This window comes from Vombatus ursinus, unplaced genomic scaffold (assembly GCF_900497805.2).
Source record: "Vombatus ursinus unplaced genomic scaffold, bare-nosed wombat genome assembly UNPS02014863.1, whole genome shotgun sequence".
Classification (NCBI taxonomy): Eukaryota; Metazoa; Chordata; class Mammalia; order Diprotodontia; family Vombatidae; genus Vombatus; species Vombatus ursinus.
In genome coordinates this window covers 8,009,319-8,034,765 of record NW_020954641.1, presented here as the reverse complement: position 1 = coordinate 8,034,765, position 25,447 = coordinate 8,009,319, and the positions used below count along the sequence as shown (strand labels likewise).

The 25,447-nt window shown below is 40.7% G+C and overlaps 1 protein-coding gene across 2 annotated transcripts in view; it reads right to left on the bottom strand.

Annotated features, from left to right (window-relative positions):
- Positions 1 to 3,552: 3,552 nt before the first annotated feature.
- The window catches only part of STK10 (serine/threonine kinase 10), a 129,453-nt gene continuing 107,558 nt past the window's right edge, over positions 3,553 to 25,447 (bottom strand). For both annotated transcript variants that reach the window (XM_027841968.1, XM_027841967.1), the window contains exons 14-19: positions 24,947 to 25,076; positions 21,550 to 21,674; positions 15,303 to 15,491; positions 13,244 to 13,369; positions 12,388 to 12,501; positions 3,553 to 5,921 (exon numbers count right to left, since the gene is read on the bottom strand). In XM_027841968.1, coding sequence (XP_027697769.1) covers positions 5,781 to 5,921; positions 12,388 to 12,501; positions 13,244 to 13,369; positions 15,303 to 15,491; positions 21,550 to 21,674; positions 24,947 to 25,076 — 825 coding nt within the window. In that variant the 3' untranslated portion in view covers positions 3,553 to 5,780. The remainder of the gene's footprint in view (positions 5,922 to 12,387; positions 12,502 to 13,243; positions 13,370 to 15,302; positions 15,492 to 21,549; positions 21,675 to 24,946; positions 25,077 to 25,447) is intronic.

Here is a 25,447-nt window from a genome sequence, read left to right as displayed (position 1 = left end):
AGCATTGGGAAAAGCTGAGAGTACCATTTTAGCCTCAGTCTAAGATGGGATCCTTCTGGCTCAGTTTCCCCATTATGTTCCTTTGAAAAGGAATGTTACCCACCTGGCTATTCCTGAGTCTGGTTATGAGGTGGATTTGATACTGCATGGTTGGAAAACTGAATTTTTGAATCCAAACAGCTAAGGATGTTTTATCCTCTTATATTTGGGTTCTAAATCTAGTCCCTGCTTTATATCTGGTGCCTGCAGTCTTTTCTGTCAGATTTGTGTCTTCCAGACTACAGGTCATTCACCTACAGTTGGTAGCAAACAGAGGGTACCAACCAATGTCCCCTCATCGTTCCCTGGATGCAGCCTGTGCTCGGTTCCAATCAACCTCCTCTTTGGGACCCACTCGAGGCAGGGACAGCTCTCTGCCCCTTGCCAGCAGGAAGCAGTTTCAAAAGCCAAGATGTTTGCCTCTTACCCCAAAAGAATTTCGATCCCATTTGTTTGAAGGGGGAATGATGGGGTTGGGATCTGGACCCCAGAAAGGAAAAACCCTGGACTTTCCCACATGGCCAAATCTCTGGCATTTGCCTGAGCCTATAATCCCATCAACTGGCTTCTTATTGTGGTTACACCACCCTTAACCTAGCCTAGCCCTTCATTGTCTTACCTCCCAATGGCCCCCTGCCACTTTCCACCCCTGATCCTAGCTAGGCTCCTTCTTCCTTGGCTATGTGGTCCAGGTCCCTGGAATTCTATTACCTCACTGTTCCCAAAAACTACTTGGCCACTCCTAGATCCCTCTCACAGTCTTTCTGTATGTAAGGCCCATCTAGTCTCCATTAAGGTGCTCAGATTCTTATAATGTAGCCACTGCTCAGATTTTTCTTTAATAAACCTTTGGCTGAAAGAAGGCAGGACCCATCTGTCATGATCTCGGGGTCCCAGCACCCCTAAGCCTCTAGACCTCATCAATAGTAGGCACTTAATAAACATCTTGACTTGATTAAAAATAGTTATCAAAATATTTCTTAAGTTATTGGACTTGGGGCAGCTAGGTGATGCAGTGGTTAGAGCACCAGCCCTGAAGTCAGGAGAACCTGAGTTCAAATCTGGCCTCTGACCAAACACTTGACACTAGCTGTGTGACCCTGGGCAAGTCACTTAACCCCAATTGCCTTAAAAAAAAAGTTATTGGACTCCAGATTAAGAACACTTTTTGGTCTAGTCCTCTGGGAAGGTACAGACTAAAGGGTAGGAGGAGATCTAGGAAAGCTGTGTCATGAAAACCCAGGGAGGGAAGAGTTTTTAGGAAGAAGGGATGGGCAGTAGTGTCTAATGCAGAGAAGTCAAGAAGAATGAGGGAGATCTGAGAGTATACCATTAGATTTAGTCATTTAGAGATCATTGGTGACCTTGGAGGGAGCAGTTTCAGTTGATTGGTGCAGCTAGATTCCAGTTGCAAAGGATTGAAAAGTAAATGGGGGAGAGGGGGTATGGAGGCAATGGCTTGTAGAAGGCTTTTTCCAGGAGTTTGGCTATGCAGTAGAGGAGATATATAGGACAAGGTCTTGAGGAGATAGTAGGATCAAGGGAACATGTTTAAAACTAGGTTAGGCCTAACCATATTGTAGACTGCAGGTAAAGGGCCTAATAGGGAGAAATTAAAGATTAGAAGATGAGGATGTTTAATGGGTGTGATAGGGAAGGGTGTGGATACAAAGCTGTTAATTGCTTTCCTTAGAATGGTGAGATTTAAGTTAATCCATGATCAATGGGCTGTTCAGAAGTGAAATAATTCTACTAAACCAGTTATGTTCCATGTGGTGTGAAATTCAGTAAGATCCAAAGCCATGTTGGACTTCTTCATCCAACCAAATCCAATATCCACTTGTCAAACACCTATTATGTCACTCTGCTAGGTTCTAGGGAAATAAAGGAGAAAAGAAGTCCCTTTTCCTAAAAAGCCTGCATTCTACTAAGGGGCACATATGTAAATGAATACATAGGTTCATGGTACAATTTTAAAAGGTTAATCACTAAGGGGTTGCCCCCAGTCCCTTTACAATTTCTCATTACATTTATATAATCATTACCATTAAAATTTTCAGTTCTTCATGATGTACAAACCATGTTGAGTCATCTAAGTTTGCCATCTTGGGAAAAATACCCTTTGCTTTCTTTGCAGGATGATTAAGATTTTTGCCTTACCAGCAAAGCTGGGCTTGTTTTTAGCCTCTTTGCAATAGCAAGGCCAGGCAGAGTGCCACATGAGCCCAGGTCACTAACTAGCAAAGTGAAGACCCCTATGTACTCATCGCCACCTAGTGGTCTCTGGCCCACATGATATCCTCACAGTGATTCTCCATTGCCATCTGGTGGCCAAACTTCAAAAACTGAAATTTAATTTGAGCGTTTGTATTGGGGTTGACCTTGGCAAGTTTGAAGGAAACCAAGGTCACAGACTTTCTTATCCCTTTTCCTTTCCCATTTAAAAGATAGTGCTTGACTGCAAAGTGTCTCAAGTAGGGTTTTTTTTTTTGCTTCTTGATTTGTTTGATGGAATATATAAGAAAAACCAAACATAGGCATAGCAGAGAAAGCCAAAAAGCACACAATCAGTCCATGAGCTAAAAGAGACCTCACAGACCATCCAATCCAAACTACCCATCCCAGACTTTACTTCATGACACAGTTGATAGTTTGTGCTTAGGAACCTTTAGGAGAGGCTCATTGCTTCCTGAGGTAGGCCATTTCACTTTTGGACGCTTCTAACTGTTGGGAAGTTTTTCATTCTATTAAGCCTAAACAGGCCTCTTTTCAGCTTCTATCTCTTGGTCTTAGTTCTGCCATACAAGCACAAGTACAAGTAACAATTCCTTCTGGTACGGAACGCAGACACTAAATCTTTCTTTTGGTCATGGAGACACTAGTCCAGAGAAAGTTTTAAGATGCAAGTTGAAAAACATCTGTTAAAATAGATCCTGTAGGTAAAGGTGAGTTTGTTCTACATTTCTTACATTCAGTAAAGAACACCCCAAAACATAGTTTTTCACCTTGTTACTTTATTAGAAACTTATTTACGTAACCATGATTATTACATGGCAAACACTTTACAAAACAGCTTTGAATAAAGTATTGGAACTACATAAAAATAACCTCTTTCTCTCTTAAAAAGAGAAAATATAAGTTAGTTTCATTTACTTTAATAAAGATTATCTAAAAAGGGGGGGGGAACACTTCAGTTGGGTTGTTTTGTTTTTAATAAAAAACTGCTCAGTACTGTGCTTGCCTGCCTTCTCAGAGATCAAAACTGTGTGTTGGTACAACCATAATTCCGTGAAACTAATCAGAGTACATGGGGAAGGTACAAAAGTTAGGGGATACAGGCAATCTTGGAGCAACTCCATTAAGTCCCCCCCCCAAAAGAAAAACCAAATGAAGGATTTCTCACTCAAGTCATTAAGTTAGCAATTTAGCTTCACCACACACATTCATAATCACAAAATGAAAAATTGTAAACAAAGGACCAAGCCACGTCTGCCTGATCTTACATTGAAGTTGGCATCATTTGGCTGAAGTGGATTTATATTCTTTTTTTTTTTCCATACTGCCACTTAAAATTTTAATCTTCCTAACAGCTATGCAATTACTATGGACCCTAATGAAATAGGGAAAAGTGATGTAGTATGTTGGAGCATGATAGAGGGCCTTCCTTCAAAGCACTGATTTAACACTAAACACATTTATCACTGATGCCTACAAATCCTATTTAGGCCAGTTGTCAAAGAAATGAATGTTCACCTTAGAGCATGAATATTATGATAAAGCTAATGTCTTCCTGCAAAGCACCTTCACTGGACACTTGCTTTACATATCAAGAAAAACTTAAACATCCCCAAATGCTCAATCAAAATTGAGTGGTTTGATAGTCTTCCCACCTCTCCCTCCCCAGCCCCCCGCAAAAAATCAAACCCAACCAGTAGAGCCAGTGTTTGTTTTAAAATGCAAAGTGTTAATTAAGCATACACCACTTCGGTGGTAGTCTGAGCCAAAAATAAAGTAATCTTCTGGAGATCTTCCTGACCTCTTTATTACCAGATGCAGAAGAATGGATGACCAGACTACAGTATGTCCATATGTTTCCTAGAACTGAGCCCCAAAATTATTTTGTTTCAGTGTTGACTGAAAACCTAAAAGATAGTAAAAGAAAAAGGGAGAATTCCTCAGAAAATCATTTGAGCACAGTTATACCTCCTCTCTATTTTCATATTTAAACTGAATTCTCTGATGATCAGAATCTTGGGACCAGTTTAAAAGATACATCGGCATCTCAGCATTCCATTTGTGACTCAGAACTATATCTTTAAAAGGGTCTCATGGCTCAAAAAACAGTGTCATAGGCAGAAAGCAAGCAGGAAAAAAAGGTCCAATAAATGGAAGTAGAACCAGATGCTACAAAATTATTCCAGCCGAAGCCCATGCCTCCCATTTACCTCAGTTTCTCCTGCTGCTTTCTTCCCGGAGAGAAGAAAAGAAGTTCAAGAGTTTGCTAGCTGCCTTTGGGTGTTGAAGGCCTTTTGAACTAGCAATGGTGGTGATGTCAAAGCATTGGCACAATAAGAAAGTCTAGAATCTTGCCCATGCCAACATTCATGGGATGCTGGTAAGAAAACATCACAGTATGAAACGTTTACTGGTTGATGTATACCTGAAGAGATAACTGCGCTGTGACAAAACGCATCCCTTTTTCTTCCTCTGCCACCTATAATGCCAACAGGCAGCTTTTTTTTCTTATTGGTTTCTTAACTTATCTAAAATCTATGCTTGACAGCAAATAACTTGTGATCTTAGATGAGAATACCTTCAGATACACATAACATCTTCCTGCTCAGAGCAGGCCAGTTATAGTGGCATATTATATGCCCAACAGGCCCAGCCTATATTATAGATGGCACAAGCCTATTTATACAAAGAATGCAATGGCACAAAACACTCTCAAGCATCATGTGGTGAAAACTCCAGCAGACTCTTCTCCTTTTCTGAATATGAGCAATGGCATTCTTTCCCCTCCCTCTCCCCACCTACAAAGGGAAAGAAGTCTGGGCTAATCATTTATGAAGAATTATAAAGACACAGAGCTAGAGAAATCCCCCTCTGACTACACCATTCAGCTCCACAATGACTGGTACATATGGATGATTCCTTTTTGAGACCCCTCTTCCAACACAAAACAGGACATGTGGAATAAAGAAGATGGAACAACTGAACAAAGAGATCACCTAGAATTTCAACAGGAAAGAACCAACTTCCATGCTCAAAGTGTTGGACGCGATAGGGCCCGTTATATCTAACACTCTAGTCCAAAGCAGAATTGGACTCCCTCTAGTGAACAAAATTACTCCCTTTTGGATAACAGGAAGGGAGTTCTAATCCACACATTATTTGCCCCTTCTCTTGGCCTTCAATCCCACCAGTACCCAAAATGAAGATGACGTAGATCTTCAGGTGAAGCAAATAAATGCTTTGGGGGTATCAGCTGACAACAGGTGACACAGAATAAGGTAAGGACACATATAAAAAATTCATCCATGCTATGACTGAGAAAAATCAGGAACCAGTAGAGGGCAATTCTAAGCACAGCTGAGGCAGATAGTTCAGGGTTCTAAAGTTAAGTTGGCATTCTAGAAGCAATGGATGTTATAGGCCCTGAGTTACTTGTCCAAACAGAACAAGAGGGATAGAGAGGCCTGTCTACTGTTTGGAAGCCTGCTGCCTCATACAGCTGTCCTTTAGGAAGCTTCCGAGGAGCTGTATGGGAAAAACTTGGCAAGTTTGCTCGGTGAGTTGGGATTCGGGCACTCAGCCTCTTCACTTAATTTGAAGAACATCTCCTGCTCACGTTTCTTCTGGTTCAGGTCATCTTCTAGAGCCTTGGAAAAAGCAGAGAGTATTAAAGATTTGCTGAATGAATGAATGAATGAAAAAACAACTATATCTGAACACCCAAGAAGGAACAGCACTTCCCCAAACAATATCTTAAAGTAGTGCCAAAGCCAGAGTTTACACAGCCTTTGCAGAGGTGAATGTTTCAAAACCCTGGGCCCCTGCCAGAACCCAGAAAGCTTTTATCAGGGTATTCCCCTCCTTGGCCTCATTCACAAGTCACATAACTATGTCCTTCCCATTTCCTTTTCCATTGCTGATTACCCTGACATAGTATAAACAGCATTTCCTTCCCCATGCCAGATCTAGGCAGCAATTTAAAGGGAACCACAGACTAAGGCTTGGACAGGGATTGCCAGGAAGCTCAATGCCAATGTAAAACTGTTGGTATTAAAACAGCCTAATAAGTCAAGAAAAACATGGGGAGGAAAATCGGAAGAGATCTGTCCACTAAGGAGGGGAGAAGTCAGCTGGATTAAAGTAGCACTCAAGAACTAGACAGCCCTGGGAACAAACAATTGTCCAGGTCAAATCCCATCACAGTGACCTTCAAGGGGGTGTCCAAGTTCAGCCTTCAATGGGCCTCTGATTGTACTGAACACTCCCCGAGGCCAGGGGGCCACTGGCTGGGGCCTAGATTCAGGCAGGATTTGTTAGGACTTGGCCTATATTATATTTGCTTCTTTTCCTTGGCTCCTGCTCCTGCTACTCTAAAGCTTTCCCAACTTTGAAAAGCAGTTCTGTTAACAGAAAAATCATTGGGTTTGATCTGGTTCCTTCAGTCTAGTTTGATTCTAATTAATTTTTTCCATCTCAAAGCAAGATCAAGATACTATGGAAATAAATTTTTAAAAAAAAGATACTATGGAAATTAAATTGTGAACCCAATCCTTTCCTAGCCTATAACAAAACATCTGAATATGTCATAGAAAAATATGTGGAGTGGGGTATAGCTTCATAACTTTAGACTTCACCAGTTTGAAACTGATGGTAATTCAGACAAAGACTCGCTAAGCTTATACTGACCTTTGCTATACTGATCATACATGAGCATTTGCTGAGCAAATAGCTAGTATAAACAAGATTATAGCAGCAGTGGTTAACCCACTTAAGAGGAAAAAACATCTCTCACTGGCTTTACAAAGTGGGTGCCCATGAACTGGGGAAATGACTGAACAAATCGTACCAAATATTATTACGCCATAGGAACAGCAAATTTGAGGGATTCAGGAAAACACTTGACTTGTATGAAGTGATGAAAGGTGAAGAAAAACTGAAAGAACAGTATGCACAAAAGCTACGATAAACAATAACAGAACTAAAAAGCTGCCAAACTGAGGAACTGTAATGAGGGAAATTACATCGTGACAATGAATGACACCTCCTGTGGGTTCTACAGCCAATTCTCCTGAAAACCCAAGAGAAAATTTTTTGGTCATCAAATTCCTTGCCACTGTCAAATGATACAGCATCAGAATCTGATATGATTTAATCAGTGGAAATGACATTAAAGAAGAGAAGAGGCATTACCATCTGCTTTGCCGATGTACCCTAAGGACCATGGGACCTTTCCATCAGATGTACACCTGAAACCCTCCACATGTGTTGTCTCCCCCATTAGAATGAGAGAAGGGCTTGTCTTACTTTTCTATCTGTATCCCCAAAGCTTAGCACAGTGCTTTGTACAGACAAAGGAAGCCCTTCCAGAATGCTTCATTCAATCATGAAGCTCAACTTCTTTCCCTCAGTAGACAAGTGTGGACTATGGGCATGAAATGAGGAATATGCTATTAGAAATGATCATCGTGTCTGATTTTGCTTAAATGTTTTTCATTGTTAAAAGAAAAGGTTTGGGTACAAGACTGTTCAAAGGAATTGACTGTATATAAAAAAAGAATAAAACATTTTTAAAATATAGCAAAATTAAAAGAAATGCCATTTACTTACGGTGTACTAATTACATATAACTTTTATTTGTACATCAAAGAGGATGCCCAAGAATCTATATCTACAAATATAGTTAAACCTAACTAAATGAATTAATAAACTGATTAATTAAACCTCACTAATGCACTGGTGGAGATAGCTAGGTGGCTCAGTGAATAGAGTGCTGGGCCTGGAGTCAGGAAGACTAGAATTAAAATTTGGCCTCAGACTTTTACTAGCTGTATGACCTTAGGCAAGTCTCTTAACCTCTGTTCACCTTAGTCTACTGGAGAAGGAAATGGCAAACCACTCTAGTATCCGTGACAAGAAAACCCCATGGACAGTTACTGGCATGCTATGGTCTATATGGCAACAAAGAGTATAACTGAATAACTGAACAACCAACAACAAAGCACTGTTGGTAGAGCTATGCTTTAGTACAGCCATTCTGGAAAGCAATTTGGAATTATGCAAATAAAATGGCTAAAATATCCATACCCTTTGACCTACAGATTCCATTGCTAGGTTATGCTATGATTCCAAGAAGGTCACAGGAAAAAAAAAAAGACTCTATATACACTAAAATATTTATAGCAGCACTTTTTGTGGTAGCAAAGAACTGGAAACTAAGTAGATGCCAATTTGAAAATGGCTGAACAAATTGTGGTATATGAATTTGATGAAATGTTACTATTCTGTAAGAAATGACAGACATGATGAATACAGAGAAATACTCCCAACTCCCCAGACTTTCTCTGCCCTCTGCCTCTGGGGCCCCTTCTTCTGACTGGCAGCTTTCTCCCAAAACCTCCATTTTAAGGAAAATACCCAGCCCAATCATGTCTTCATTCTTCTCTAGGATTCACTCCCAAGAGTCCAGACTTTCTCTACCATGCACCCACCTATTCTCCCAATTTTGTCTTACTCCATTAAAATTTAAGCTCCTTGAAGGCAGGAGTTAGCTTTCTTTTGGCATATATCTGTATTCCCAGCACTTAGGACAGTGCCCAACATATATTGATGGAAAATAAAGTAAGCAGAGCCAGGAAAACAATATACACATGACAATGCAAACAGAAAGAACCACCACCACAAAACAGTCAAAGTTGAATGTTGTAAAATTATAAAGGACAAGCTTGGCTCCAAAGGTGAAATATGAGAAACACCTCCTCCCACCCCTTTCCTTTGCAGGGGCAAGTGGGAGGAAAAATGGTCCATGGGTGTGGAACACTGCATATTATATTGTTGTTATTTTTTTCAATGTGCTAACATGTTTTGCTGATTTTGTTTTCTTCTTTCAAAAAAAAAATCTTATAAGGGATAGCTCTCTGGGAAGAGGGGCAGGGAAGGATAAGGCAGAAATCTAGGTGACATAAAAACAAAGGATACCAAAAAAATGTATTAAAGTCTTTTTTAAAACCTAAAGGTTGCCTATGTAATACAAATGTATTTTTTTAATATCCAGAATTCTATCTATTCAAACTGACCTTCTCCCCAGCTAAGATTCTGGCCATATGACTAATGAAAACTGTTTAAATTACAAATGTCACAGTAACATAGGAAATCTAATATTACATATTCCAGGAATAGGCAAATAGAGGCAACAGGGCGAATGCACACTCATCCCCTGAATGTCAACAATGTTGCCCAGCTTACCTGGAGCCTAGAGTGGCATTCGGATCTGACCATTTGGGAGATGCAAGTGCTGACGCTGACCTAGTCTCCATGATTTGCAAGCCATGACAATATATACATGCATACATACTGCAAATACACAGGGTGGCCTGGCAGGGAAACCAGTCATTTTGTTGTGGGAGACAGGGATGAGTGTTTGTTTTGAGCATCTAGTACAAAAAGTTTCTGTGGCAAACAGGCTTTCAGTACGAATTCAGAATACTAAAGTCAGGAACAATGGACTATTTTAGGGAAAAAACGCATCCCTGCTACATTACAAGGAGGGATGTAAAAGGCAGACATGGTAGTGAGCAGCTGTTTCTACTGAAGACAAAATAAAAGAACACTCCAAGTACAGCGGGAAGAAAATGAATTTGGCATTATTAATAGTAATAACTTACACCTGCAGAGGCAGCATGGTATGCTGGATAGAAAATCAGCCCAGGAGTCAGGAAGACCTGGGTTCAAGTCCTGCCTATGACACCTCCTAGCTGGGTTACCTCAAACAGGTCATTTAATCTCTTGTTCCCTCCCTCCACCAGCCACAACTTTTCCAGATAAGATAGAAATCTACATTTATAGGGGGTAGACAGCTGAATGGCACAGCGGTTAGAGCATCAGACTTGGAGCTGGGGAAGTACCAAGTTCAAATATGGCCTCAAACACTTAATAGCTATGTGACCCTAGGTAAGTCACTTAACCTCTCTGTGCCTGTTTCCTCATCTGTAAAATGGGAATAATAACAGCATTTAACTTCCCAGGGTTGTTGTGAGAATCAAATGAGATATTTGCAAAGCACTTTGCCAACATTATAACACTATACAAATGCTAGTTGTTGTTATTGTTGTTACTCTAATGCAATCACAGGTCCCATCCCATCCTAACCACCTGACAGTTATACGGCGCTGCCTTTAAAGTTTGGAAAGTGCTTCACAAACATTATTTCACTTGAATCTTTCACGACACCCAGCCCTGGGGAACAGGTATACAGGTATTGTCCTCATTTTGCAGATGACGAAGGTGAGATTGAAAGAGGTCACATAACTAGTCAGAGTCAGCTAGAGGATCCAAACCTGGGTGGTCTGAAGACTTTAAGCCCCCTGCTCTCTCCATTACACAAGGCTGTCTCCAGACCCGAGAAGTACAGAGTATTTTAAGGTTTACAATAAACTTTACATTCATTCTCTTACTTGATCTTCAATACAGGCCTATGAAGTAGTTCCACAGGTATTGTCCCCATTTTATAGAGGAGGGAGCTGAAAGAACTTTCTAAGTAGAGACTGTCACTAGAGCAGACTATCAAGAAGGCTAAAGATTCTACTTTGGAAATTTTAAATTAGAGGGGAATCCAACAGGGATACATTAAACAAGATTCAAGTTCAACCACCATTTATCATTATTAATATTATTATTATTATTATTAAAACTCTAAAAATGCAAAAGAGTCCCTATCCTCAAGGAACTTACAGTCTAATGGGGGACATGACATACACAAACATGCTAGAAGGTAGACTGTGATAGGGGCAAAGAAGTCAGCATATACAGAAGAGACAGAGGAGGGAGAGATCTATTTCAGCTGGGCAATCAGGGAAAGCTTCTTGGTAGAGGCAGTGCCTGAGCTGGGCCTTGAAGAAGACGAATTTTAACAGGCAAAAATGAGGATGGTATGAATTCCAGACATGGAGGACAACCTGTAACAATGTATGAAGTACAAGACAAGAATGTGGATAGCTAGTACATCTAGTTTGGCTGAAACATGATGGGAAGGGGACATATGAAAAAATGCTCTAAATAATTACTAATGAGAGAAATGCAAATTAATACAACTTTGAGATATCATCTTACACCTATTATATTGGTTAAAATGATAGATGCTCTTCAATTGGGGAATGGCTAAATAAACTATGGTATATGATTGTGATGGAATAGTACTGCATTATAAGAAATTATGAGTAGGTTGACTTTAGAAAAACATGGAAAGACCTGGACCTATGAAGGAAGATGGCTATCTACCTCCAAAGAAAGAACTCATAATTAGAAATACATATAGTATGGTTTTACATATATGTATACATGTATGTGTATGTATGTGTATATATATATGTATATATTCATGCTTAATTGTAGCCTTCTCTGGGGTGGGATGGGGAGGGAGGGAGAAAAAAAATTAACAGTGTACAGCAGAGAACAAAAGAAAGCTTAGAAGAAAGCACAGAAAAGCTGGGTAGCTTTGAAAACATTGTGTAGCATTTATTACAGAGTTAAAAAAAATTAACAGTCTGAAATGTAAATAATTAGTTTTATATTGAATCCTCTCTATGTTCTACTGTATACATGGAAATGTTCTTTTTTTCCTCTCATTTTGTATTTAAGTTTAAAATTAATAAAAAAATAAAAACAGTGGGAAAGGGAAAAATATGAAATAAAGCTTTTCTTGGATGAGGAATGGAGCAAATGATTTCTTGATTCTAGCCCTATGTAGCACATAGCAGAAAACCTTCTGAGTTTTAGCATGATGAAGTAACAGGGCTGCAGAACGAGTTTCTTAATTCTAGCATATTTCTGTCCTGTTAGTTTTAAAGGGTTGGAGCTGAATTAGTTTTAACATGCCTTACTGATACATTCTAAGTTATTCCTTAGTAAATGAGGCTTCACTTCAAAAGCAAATTTAAAAAAAAAAAAGGCCCTTCTCATTTGAAATACATGCTACTGACAATAGAACAACAGATTTCAAAACTGGAGGACCTACAGGGTCAAAGGTCAAGATTTGGGAACATGAACCAATGAAATCATACCACTGATTCTGCACTCCCTGGAATCCAATTTGATTGTCTCTTGGAGTGGTCCCCTTACCTTTTTCCGTGGTCGAAGCTTTTCCCGCCAGTCCTTCAGGTTCTGGTTATGGCTCTCGTCTAGGGCCTTCAACTTCTGGGTTTCATGCTCTACTAACAGGTGACACTTTTCATTCTATAACAAAGTGCAATCCAGGGAAGTTAGAAAACCAGGGGATCAAATGCCCTGAAGCCACACTAATAAGCCACTGACCTGGCACCATCACCAACAGCGGCCTATCGCAAAATCTAAGAGGTGGAAAGTACCTCAATGACCATCTAGTCCAACCCATATCTAAACTAGAATGTTCTGGGCAACATACCCACACATCTTTAGCCAACCTTTGCTTCATGACCTCCAGTGAGGGGGAGCCTGCCATCTCGAGACAGCCCATTCCTCTTCTGGAGAGCTCCTACTGGTCAAAAGCTTTCCCTTATCACAGTCTTAATTTGCCTCTTTGCACACCCATTGCTCCTGATTCTACCTTCTGGGGCCAAATAGAACTTAAAGGCAACTCTCCTGTTCCCCACTCCCCTCCATGAGAAGAGGTCCCTGTTATGAACCAGTCTTGTAAGGATACCTAGTGAAATACATGCCTCTATCTATTCTAGATGTTAAGCATTAAATATATTAAAAAAGTGAGAAAGTGAAACTACTAAGGGATTTTACAATGAGATGGCTATTAAAAGCCACCAGGACAATTTCCAGGAACCCCCAATTGATCTCACCCCCTACAGGTTGCCATCATGCCAACCCCTTACCAACCAATCAATCCACAAGAATTTATTAAACATCCGTTATGAGTCATACACTAAGCTGGGAGATGAAACTGTCACCAGCAGAGCCATGATCTCCATTTGTGGGCTGGCGCCTTTACCTGGAGCTGCTGGAGCTCACTCATGTTGCTCTCACACTGGCTATTCATGTCTCTCATCTGGGCCTCATGTTTCTGTTGTTGCTGCAGCCGCTCAGCCTTCTGTCTTTTTTCTTCCTGTTGGGAAAACTGGGCCAGAAATGACAAGAGAGGCCTCAGTGAAAAGCATTTGAGCAAAAAGCAGAACCACAGCACCAAAATAAAGCCTGGTCTCATTTAAGGGAATCTCCTGACAGTTCTTATCCAGGACACCCCTGCCTGGGGTCATCACCTCGGGCTCCATAATGGCCTATTTTGCTAACTTTCTTTTGAACCGTGAATTGATCCACCATTAGCCAACAAGCAGCCTGCATGGATACCAGATAAAGCAATTTCCTTGAGGATTCCAGAAGCCATGTAGGAGCCTTTCGGCATGAGCCATCATGTAGTACAGTATAAGAGCAACCACTAATATTTTTGTAATGCCTTAAAGTTTAAGGAATACTTTTCTTCAAGCAACCTTGTGAGGGAGGCAGTACAAGTGTTATGATCCCCAGTCTGTGATTGGGAAACAGAATACCAGAGAAGCTGTGTGACTCAGTCTACAGTCACAGCTGAAAAGCATAAGAGTGGGATTGTAGTCCAGCCCTCCTGACTCCAAGGCCAGCACTCTGTCCACTATATCATATTGCCTCTCCAAAGCCTAACCCTGGCAAATATGGGATATGTGTATGGCCAACCCAATCCTGCCTCAAAACACAGCCATGAGATTCTAAAAACGTGGAGTTTGTACGATGAACCGAGGAGCACAAGCAGTAGAGCACAATACACACATAGGGACTGGCATTTGGAAGGTTCTTGGATCGTTGGACCTATTCTATATTTTGCTGTTGTTATTGAGTCATTTCAGTCGCGTCTGACTCTTCGTGATCCCTTCTAGCGTTTTCTTGGCAGAAATACTGGAGTGGTTTGCTATGTCCTTCTCCGGGTCATTTGCCAGATGAGGAAACTGAGGCAAACAGGATTAAGTGACTCGCCCTGGGTCACACAAATAGTAAGTGTCCGAGGCCACATTTGCGCTCAGGTCTTCCTGACTTCAGGCCAGACACTCTATCCACTGTGCCACCTAGCTGCCCTATTCTATGTTGGCCATATAATTTTGGATATATCACAACCTCTATGGATAAGTCTCATTTATACAATGAGAATAATAAATAATACCAAGCATGCCTACTTTGCAGGATTTTTGGCAGATAAAATAAGAACATGAAAAATTCTACAGATATACAGTCAGTGACCATCTCCAGTCAATGGGTCAGAGACTGATGCCTATAACTTAAAGATTAATAACGAAAGGAGAGACATTCTTTTTAGTAGTTTTGTTTTTTGAGTTTTGGGGTTTTTTGCCTCTCTCCTTCCCCAAAGTTTAGTGTCTGTGAAGATACATGCCCTTCAGCCAGTCAAGCAATGACGGTTATTAAGAATCATGGCTCATCTTTTATCTCCATCTGGTGGTTCAATTCACTGGACAAAGCACTAACTCCCTAGCCAGGGGTGGGGAACCTGCATGTAGCCTTTTGACTGAATCCAAATTTTACAGAACAAATCCTTAAGGATCTAGAAGGCCACATGTGGCCTCAAGGCCACGGGTTCCCCACCCCTGCCCTAGATCTTGCCCTGTGCTAAGCAATAAGGATACAGATTCAAAAATGAAATGATCCTCAACCTCAAGGAGGCTGTCTTTTACTGTGGGGGATGGGGCAAGTTAGGGGTGGGGTAGTGAAGGGACAAGGGACAGAGAGAATACATCAAGTACAGACGTAAGTCAATACAACATAATTTGAAGAGGGAGCAAACACCTAAGAAATGAGTTCAATTCTAACTTCTTATCACACACAGCAGGAACAAAACCAAAAAACAAAATGTCAGTTTTTTTGCCAAAGACTGTGGGGAATTTTCCTGGCACCCTCTGGTAGGAGACAAGACAGGACAGAACTATGTGAACCAACCAGGATATAGGAGAGTCCAAGAAGCACCTCCCTCATGGGCCTCGGCTCCCTCTCTGAGCCCTGTCGAGGCTCACCTGCTTAATCTTCTCCCTCTGCTCTGATGCGCTCCCACCACCATTGATATGGAGACTCTTCTTGTACATGGCCATTCGAGTCTTGCCTTCACTTCTCTGGATCTTGGGGAGACGGGCCTTCTCTTGTTGCTGCCGAACCTTTAGCTGTTCTATCATTCGCTGATTGTAACGCTGCATCTGCTCCCGTTCCTAGGGACATCAAAATGGCAGAGCCATGAGTCTTTTTTTTTTCAATGTTTTGTTTTGTTTTTTTGGAAATTTTATTTTAAACTTACAAAATGAAAAAATTTTAAAAATGCCATATACATAGCAGACCATAAGAAAGGATTCAATACAAACCAGTACATTTTCATTTCAAGAAAACCTATATAAAAAATACTACACATTGTTTTCAAAGCTGCTCAGTTTTCTTTGCTTCCTTATTGGTTTTCTTTTGTTCTCTGCTGTGCACTTTATACTTTATTTTTTCCCCTCCCTCCACCCACCATCCTAAAGAAGCCTACAATTAAGTGTGGATATCTATCTATCTATCTATCTATATATATACATACACATATATACACACACATAGATACCTATAAACATACACTTATATACTCCTGCATATGTAAGTAAGACAATACTATGCTTATTTCCTCCTATTATCAGTTTCTCTGAAGGTGGATAGCATCTTCCCTCATAAGTCCAAGTCTTTCCACGTTATTCTAAATCAATCAGCTCATCATTTCCTAGACCACAGCAATATTCCAACCCAATCAGATCCTACCTGAGAGATTGTCTATGAAAGTTTTTTCCCCCAATTTTCTGCATTCCTTCTATTTTTGGCCTCATAAGCTTTATTTATACAAGAAATTTTTAATTAAAATAATCACAATTATTCTTTTTACATTTCAACAATGCTCTCACCTTATACTATAGTTTAAGGTCTGATACTACTCAGTCTACTTCCTTTACATCTTTTTTCCCCTTTCTTTGAAGTTTCTGACCTTCCAAATGAACTTTATTATTTTTTTCTAACTCAGTAAAATAATTTTTTAGTAATTTAATTGGGATGACTTTGAATAAATAGATTAGTTAAGTAAAATTGTCATTTATTATAATGATATTGGCTTTACCTACACATGAACAATAAATATTAAATTATTTAGATCTGAGTTTATTTGTATAAAGAGAGCCATTAGTCTTGCCAAAGAACAGAAGTCAGAGGAAAAGCAACAGTAGAATGAGTTTTAAAAATGAAGATGTTTCACTGAAATCAGGAGAGTGACAAAACTTGAAATCTGGGAGAAGAGATTTCTTTTGGTGATTTCATCAGTAGAGGGAACTCTCCACTAGGGCAGATCAGTACCTGCTCTGTAATGTAGGGTCTCAGCTTAGAGCAGGAGTTTCTAACCTGAGGCCCATAAACTCGTCTTTTAAATATCTTGATAGACATGTTTTGATATAATTAGTTTCCTTTGTAATCATATGTGTTTTATGCATTTAAAAATATTACTCTGAGAAGGAATTCTCAGAAATTCTCAAAAGAAAACAGGCTTCACTAGACGGCCAAAGAAGTCCATGACACAAAAAGATTAAGGCCCTTTGGATGAGTTGCCTGGGACTCTGAAATGTCAGGTGACTTGCTCTGGATCAGTTTATACAGCCTCTATGTGAAGCAGAACTTAAACCCAGGTCATCCTGGCTCTGGGCTGCTTTCTAGCTACTACTCTGTCTCTCAGGAGGGATCTTAGCGGTCATTTAATCGAACTCCTTTATTTTATAGAGACTCTGACTTCCCATGATCACAAAGCTAAATTGTAGCAGCCAGAATGAGAATCCAGGTGCCCTGACTTCCAATTCAATACTCTTTTCTTATGACTGTATTATTAGCCTCCTAATGTTATTAACCCATACTCCCCTTTTCAGGAAGCTAGTTTGCTCAGTGGATAGAACAATGAGCGTGGAGTTAGAAAGACTCATCTTCCTGAATTCAGATCCAGCCTCAGAAACTTATCAGCTGTGTGACCTTTGGCAAGTCACTTAATCTCTGTTTGCCTTAATCCACTGGAGAAGAAAATGGCAAATCACTCCAGTATCTTTGCCAAGAAAACTCCATGGACAGTATAGTGCAAGGGGTTATGAAGTGTCAGACACAACTCAACAACAACTACTCCTCTTTTAGGGGAAAAAGACAAATTATACAACACAAAGTTTCACCAGTGATTTACTCAAAACATCAACTTATAGACTGGCTTTTGGGGTCAATGAATATCGATCTCAATCCCCTAGACCTTCTATACTTATAAAATCATAGAATGAAAATGGATACTTGGATGGATTTCTTTTGTTTGTTTATTATTTTGAGACTGGGTGTCCCTATCTTACCAAAGCTGGAAGTTTAGCTTATGGGCATGGAAGCTTTGACCTGCTCCATTTCTGTCCTGGGTGGTTTGCCCACATCAGCCTCAGAGGCCTCTCAAGTAGCAAAGATTGATTACAGGCATGGGCTACCAGGCCTGCTGAATCATGTTTTTAAGAGTCTCAGTCATCAGAAATTCAGTTTGGTACACTGAAGCAAAGATATTTTAGAAGACTAGTCAACAAGGAGTTTTTGAATAACCTTCAGTTAACCTGAAAATCAAATTAACCTGAACCTCTGGTTAACTGGAGTTTTACTATAAGATGATAAGACGATTGTAGGTTCTATATCCAACAACTACAAGGCAGGAGATCACAACCTAGAGGACAAAAACCATCAAGGAGAGGAGGTGCAGGGTAGGCTAGGGATTATAACAGGAATGCCACTGCTGCCTAGACTCATCTTCATTCCTTATTCCTGATTTGTGAGGCAGTGTGGTGTTAGGGGCAGCTAGGTGGTATGGTGAATAGAGTATCCGGCCTGAGGGCTCCTCTTCCTAAGTTCAAATCCAGCCTCCGACACTTACTAGCTGTGTGACCCTGGCAAGTCACTTAACCCTGTTTGTCTCAGCTGTCAAATGAGCTGGAGAAGGAAATGGCAAACCATACCACTATTTGTCAAAAAAAAAAACAACAAAAAAAACCCAAACCTAAATGGGGTCATGAAGAGTCAGACACGACTGAAAAACAACTAAATAACAACTGGTATATTGGAAAGAGAACTGGACTTCGATACAAGAGAAATCTGGGTTCAGATTTTGCCTCTGGCACCTGCTACTTGTGGAAACATGGATAAATCTCTGCCTCCCATGCCTGGAATGAATCCTTACCTCACCTCCGACTCTTTTTTTTTTTTGGCTAGGTAATGGGGTTAAGTGACTTGCCTAGGGTCACACAGCTAGTAAGTGTTATGTTTTATGTGTCTGAGGCCAGTTTGAACTCAGGTCCTCCTGACTCCAAGGCTGGTGCTCTATGCACTGAGCCACCTAGCTGCCCTTACCTCTGACTCTTACCATCCCAGGTTTCCTGCTCAAGCACCACCTTTACCATGAAGTCTTTCCTAATCCCACCAGATGCTAGTCTCTCCCCCTGCCCCACTGACCTTATATTTATTTTGTAGATATTCTGAATATGCTTTAAAAAGCACAAGTCATCTCCTCCTCCTTTCTCCTCTTCCCTATGTAAATTCTTTGAGGGCAAATGTTTTCCTTTTTGACTTTGTATCTCCAACACCTAGCACAGCTAGGGGCTGCTAGGTAGCTCTGTGGATGGAGCACTGGACTTGGAGTCAGGAAGACCTGAATTCAAATGCAGCCTCAGATACTCACTAGGCATGTGACTCAATTTCCCCATGTAAAATGGAGATAATAGCTGCATCTACCTCTCAGGGTTGTTTAAAAATAAAATCAGATATTTGTAAAACTCTCTGCAAATCTTAAAGAGCTATATGAATACTAACTAGTACTATTAGCACTGTACCCGGCTCATAATAAGCACTTAATAAATGCTTATTGACTGACTGATTTGTAAGATCAAGATAACAATAAGTTGCAGTACTCACTTCACGTGATTGTTGTGAGATTCAAATGTCATAGTGTATGTAAGTGCTTTGTCAGCTATAAAGTACAGCATAAATACCAGGTATTATTATCATTGTTGTTTGTTGTTATTTTCTGGACACAAGCTGAAAACAGAAGGCTATACTGGGCAGGCTAGTGGTCTTTCTACCTACTCACATGCAAGCACCCCTTCAGAATGATGGTTTTTTGGGAAAAGACTAACATCCTCTTTATAGGCTAATAGTGCATTATATCAAGCTCTTACTGTGGGTGATGGTTACTCTTTGGGGGACATGATTTATTTCTGCAGTTTCTCCAAACCCTTTGATAATCAGTCATGTGACCACAGGGTCAGGCTGAGATGTGTGAAGAGCCCAATGGCAGCTGCCATGGGTCGAAACAGGAGACAGGGCCTACTCAAAACTGAGAATTTCATTACTCAGCATTATTCCAGCCAACTGTGCTCCTTGACACTTCTCCGGACAGCGCTTTGAGAGAAATCTTGACTAATGCTTACATCCTCCATTCCTATACTTCCCTTCCCAGTGTACTGGGTCTTATTGGAAAAGCTCATCTGAGAGGTTCTTAGCCTGCCTGTGGATGCTCACAAATGCATACATTCTTTGATAACTATATTCCAATACAACTGATTTCTTTTGTTATTTTGTGTATTTTATTTCATACATTTGAAAATATTCTAATAAGAGGTCCAGAGGCTTCATTAGATGCCAAAGGGGACCATGAAATACACACAAAAGGTTAAGAACCCCTGCTTTGGAGCCAGAAAGTACCTTAAATGATCTGCCATGTGCTTAAATGCCGCTAAGGGCCCTTAACCGATAGGTTCTCAAGCAAAGGTTCTCCACACATTTCACCTCACTGTGAAAAGAAAAGTAGGCACCTGTCCAAGGGGAGGCTGTTCCCCTAATGCCAACAGCCAAGGCTATACTGAAGCCCAAAGTGGCATTCAGGAGGAGGATGCTAGACTGGGGATGGGTCTATGGAGCTGGGCAGAGACCTTTTTTCTTTCCTTGCATAGTCTTCGCTCTAACCTCTACTTCACTTTCAAAAAACAGGATAATATGATCACAGATTTAAAGCTGGTCATCATGTGGAATCATTTCATTTAGCAGATCATAGGATCACTGTGCTTTGCATACATGAAGAGCTTAATAGATGCCCCTCCTTTCTTCCTTTCCACCTTCCTCCCTCCTTTCCTCCCTTCTGTCCCAAATCAATCCTTCAGGTGCTAAGAGCTTTGAGAGTTGCATCTACTTCAAAGTAATCTAATCCAAGCTCCTCGCTTCATAGTTGACAAAACTGAGGCCCAGGAGCAGCTAGGTAGTGCAGTGGATAGAGCTCCGGCCTTGGAATCAGGAGGACCCGAGTTCAAATCCAGCCTCAGACACTTGACACCTACTAGCTGTGTGACCCTAGGCAAGTCACTTGACCCCAACTGCCTCACCAAAAAGCAAAAAACAAAAAAACCTGAGGCCCAAACAAGCTGTGGTATGCCCAAAGTCTTACAGGTATTAAGTGTAAAAGTCAGAATTTGAACTCAGGTCCTGTGACTCCAAACCCAGCACTCTTTCCACTGTACCATGCTAGAGGTCATGAGGTACACTGGCAGCAGGATACTATCCTATAACCCTCTCAGAGCCACCTTCATTCCACATTAATAACAACAACAAAAACAAATGAGTAATCAAATAAGATGACATTTGCAAGGTGTTTAGCACAGTGCCTGGCACATAGTAGGTGCCAAATAAATGCTTACTCCCCTTCCCTTCCCTTCTCTAATAATAGCTGTTATTTGATATAGTGCTTTTAAGGTTTACAAAGCATTTGGCATATTCTATCTCATTTGAGAATACTAATAGCTCTGTAGGCACTATAGAAATTATCCTCCTCATTTTACAGAAGAGGAAAACTACATTTGGTAGATGGGTTGGCACAGTGGAAAAAGTGGTTTTGGAGTCAAAGAATCTGGGTTCAAATCTCACCTTTGCTCTGTGACCTTAAGCAAGTCATTCATCCTGTCTAGGCCTTAGATTCCTCATCTGTAAAGTGAAGATGGTGGTGGCCTAGATGACCTTATCTCTAAGATCACTTCCATCGCTATGATCCACCTTCACCACGGTCACACGAGCGTTAGGGGGATGGAGAAAGGATTTGAACCAGTTGTCTCCTGACTCGGAATCTAGCATCCACATGTTCCAGATGGCAGTCACCTGGATGCTACTCTCCTGCCCCCGTCTCTCGGTCACCTGAAGAGGAAGCTCTCCTACCTTCTCGTGCTTTCGGAGCAGTTCGTGCCTTTGGAGGAAATACTGGTCCTTCAGCTGCTGCTTGACAAGCTGGTGTCTTTCTTGTAAGTGATGCTCTTCAAGTTCCCAGAGGGAGGCCTCCCGGTCTAAGGAGAACAAAACAATCCCAGAGAAGATAAACCAATCAGGACAAAGGACAAGAACAGCTGAGGACAAGGGGATGTCTTCCCCATTCCCACCTCCCTTTCAGTCTTCAGGAAACCTGATCTGCTCATTGTCCTCCATCAAGCCCCTCTGTGACACCTGAAACAAGTGGTCACTGAGCTTCCCTATGAATGACAACTCGACACTATGCTAGAGAGGGCTCTCTGCAGCCGTAGAAGGAAGCAGTGGAGAAGGCGTAGAATGAGTAGGAGTCAGGGAGACCCGAGTTCAAATCCCACCCTAGATGCTTACCAGGTATCTAACCTTGGCAAGTCACTTTAGCGCTGTCTGACTCAGTTTCCTCCTCTATAAAATGGAGATAATAATAACACCTACTTCACAAGGCTGTTGTGAGGGTCAAAGCACTTTACATATACTATGACATTTGAACTTCGCAACAACCATGCCAGGTAAATACTGCGAGTTATTGTGATCATAATCTTACAGATCAGTCAGTCAGTCAGTAAGCATTTACTAAATGCTGCTCATGTGCCAGGCGCTATGCTAATAATAACAGCTAGTATGTATATGGTGCTTTAAGATTTGCAGATAGCTTTACAGATATCTCATTTTATTTCAAAACAGCCCTGAAAAGTAGGTATTATTATCCCCATTTTACAGATGAGAAAATTGAGGCACCCAGAGGCGTCTGGGTAAGTGAGTGGGTAAGTCTTGCCCAGTGTCATACACCTAGTAAGTGTCTGAGGATGGATTTGAAAAGTGCTCTAAAAATCTATCTAGATGTGAGCTTGTTATTACTAATATGGGTTGGACTGGAAGGCTTCTGAGATCTCTTCCAATTCTGAGATTTTATCAAATGTCTGTTGACTCACTGGTTGACAGAAAAGAGGATCTCAAGTACTCGGAACCTCTTTAGAACTATATTTGCAGTACTGTTTATTTATAATTTCATTTCTGGCTTTTATTTCCAGGGCTTAGTTCAGTGCTAACACAGAGTAGGCTTTAATAAATGCTTGTTTAAACAAAACGAATGCAGCCAACATTAGAAAGCAGGAAAGTGGGGGCAAGGCGGGGGGAATTTTATAGCAAGTTTCTCTGAAAAAGGCCTCATTTCTCAAATATATACAAACTGAGTCAAATTTATAAGAATGTAAGTCATTCCCCAATTGAGAAATAAATGGTCAAAGAATATGAACAGGCAGTTTTCAGAAGAAGAAATTAAAGTTATCTATAGTCATATGGAAAAATGCTCTAAAGCCCTACTGATTACAGAAATGCAAAATTAAAACAACTCTGAGGTATCACTTCACACCTATCAGATTGGCTAACATGACAGAAGAAGAAAATGATAAATATTGGAGGGGATGTGGGGAAATTGGGACACTAATGCACTGTTGGTGGAGTTGTGAGCTGATCCAACTGTTTCAGAGAGCAATTTGGAACTATTCCCAAAGGGCTTAGAAGTAAGTACGCACACCCTTTAGCCCAGCAATGCCACTACTAGGTCTATATCCCAAGGAGATCAAAGAAAAAAGAAAAAGACTTATATGTTCAAAAATATTTATAGCAGCTCTATTTGTAGTGGCAAAGAATTAGAAAATGAGGGGATCCCCATCAATTGGGGAATGGCTGAACAAGCTGTGGTATATGATTCGGATGGAATACTATCGTGCTATAAGAAATGACAAGAAGGACGGTTTCAACAAAAAACCTGGGAAGACTTATATGAACTGATGCAAAGTGAAGTGAGCAGAAACAGAAGAACATTGTACACAGTAACAGTAATAATGTACAATGATCAACTGTGAATGACTTAGCTATTCTCAGCAATACAAAGATCCAAGACAATTTCAAAGGACCTCTGATGAAAAATGCTATCCACCTCCAGAGAAAGAATTGGTGGAGTCTGAATGCATACCAAAACATTTTTTTTTTACTTTGTTTCCTCTGTGTGCGTGTGTGTGTGTGTGTGTTTTTAATGGAGGACAGGCGGTCTGCATTTTATTTTGCAATATGGCTAACATGGAAATGTTTTGCATGACTGCAGATGTATAATCTATATCAAATGGCCTACCTTCTCAAGGAGCAGGGAGACGAGAGAGGAAGGGAGAGAATTTGGAATTCAAAATTTAAAAAAAGCAAATGTTTAAAAAAATTTTCCCATGTAATTGAGAAAAAGTAAAATTAAAAATATATATAATTGGGGGATAAATGCTTGTTGATTGACTGACTGATTGCTCAAGCTGGGCCTTCAAAACCATGGGGTTTTTTTTGCTCCTTCTAGTAGTTTCCTTGGGCAACAGAGGGAGGTAGGGAGAAGATCACAGGATTTTGTCTCAGAAGATCTGATCCTGCCACTTGCTACCTCTGTGGCCTGTGCAGTTTATAGAGCTCCAGCATTGGAGTTAGAAGGACTCAAGTTCAAATCTGGCCTCAGACATTTGACACTTACTAGTTGTGTGACCCTGGGCAAGTCACTTAACCCCAATTGTCTCACAAAAAAAAAAAAAGAGGGAATTGAACTAGATGATCTCTAACGTTATTTACAGCTCTAAAATTCTATGAATATATGGCTGTGGGACACAGTTCTATTTCATTGACCAAGGAAATGGGATGAAGCAATGAATGAATGAATGAATGATCTTAAGACTGACTTATATATTCATAAGTCCCCTGGGCAGGAGATGGGACAACCTCACATCTGTCACTTTGTCCTCTCTTGCCCTCTTGCCCTCTTTGTCCTCTCACAGCCTGACCATCAAAGTCTAGCACTTTATCCATGGCACATCTCATTTAAGCAGTGCTTCAGTGTGTCCATAGAACAGTGATAGCTGGTGGCCCTGAGGAGCTACAAGATCCTGAAGGCTTTCTGAATCAAAGGAAGATTTGATTATCAATTCAGCCTAGTTGAAGCACTGTATTTCATTATTTCCTAATTTGATGAAAATTGGTAAGCCATGGGTAAAGGATATCACCTCACACGTATATGATCTATCTAGTAAACCTTTATTAACCAGAACAGCTGCTCCATCAGAACGTCCCCTCAGTGCCAGATGGACAGCGTGCTGTACGTGATTACCACTCCCCGGCCATTGACAAAACTCATTTTTTGCAATTCATCTCAATTAGGTTTTAATGCTTTGCAATAATAAGGAATCCAGATGATCAGAACTTGGTGGTTCTTTCTTCTCAAGGGCACTTGCGGTGCATCCTGGATATGGCCCGAACTAAAACACCCTTCCTTTCTACCCACCTCGAAGAAGCTCTTGCTTCCTATTCAAGCATTCCCTCTCTTTGTCACAGATCTCCCGTCTATTTTCAGCCGTGATCATTTTCATAGCTAACTCCAAGTCTCCCTTCTGTTTGGCAACAAACTCTTTGTCCTGCAAGGATGAGAGAAGGAGATCAAGTATATACATCACCAGCTTGAACATCTTACCTAGAAATAGCAACACATTTGGTCGCTGTCTGCCCCAAACAGACCAGTACTCTGTCCCTGATTTAGGCACTGAGGGACAGGCTGTGGGGGAGCATGGCTGCTCTCTCTGGCATCAGCCTCAATAGTTAGAGACGTATCCCCCCAAATAAAACATTAGGGTTCTGTCATTCATGAATTTATCTTTCATGAGTTCATTCCATTGCTTTAGTAGAATGTAAGATCCCAGGGCAGGCACTATCATTTTTTTTTGTCTCTGTATTCTTAATTTTTAGCATAGTGCTAGGCAAATGCTTGCTGAATTGAACTGAATCCAGT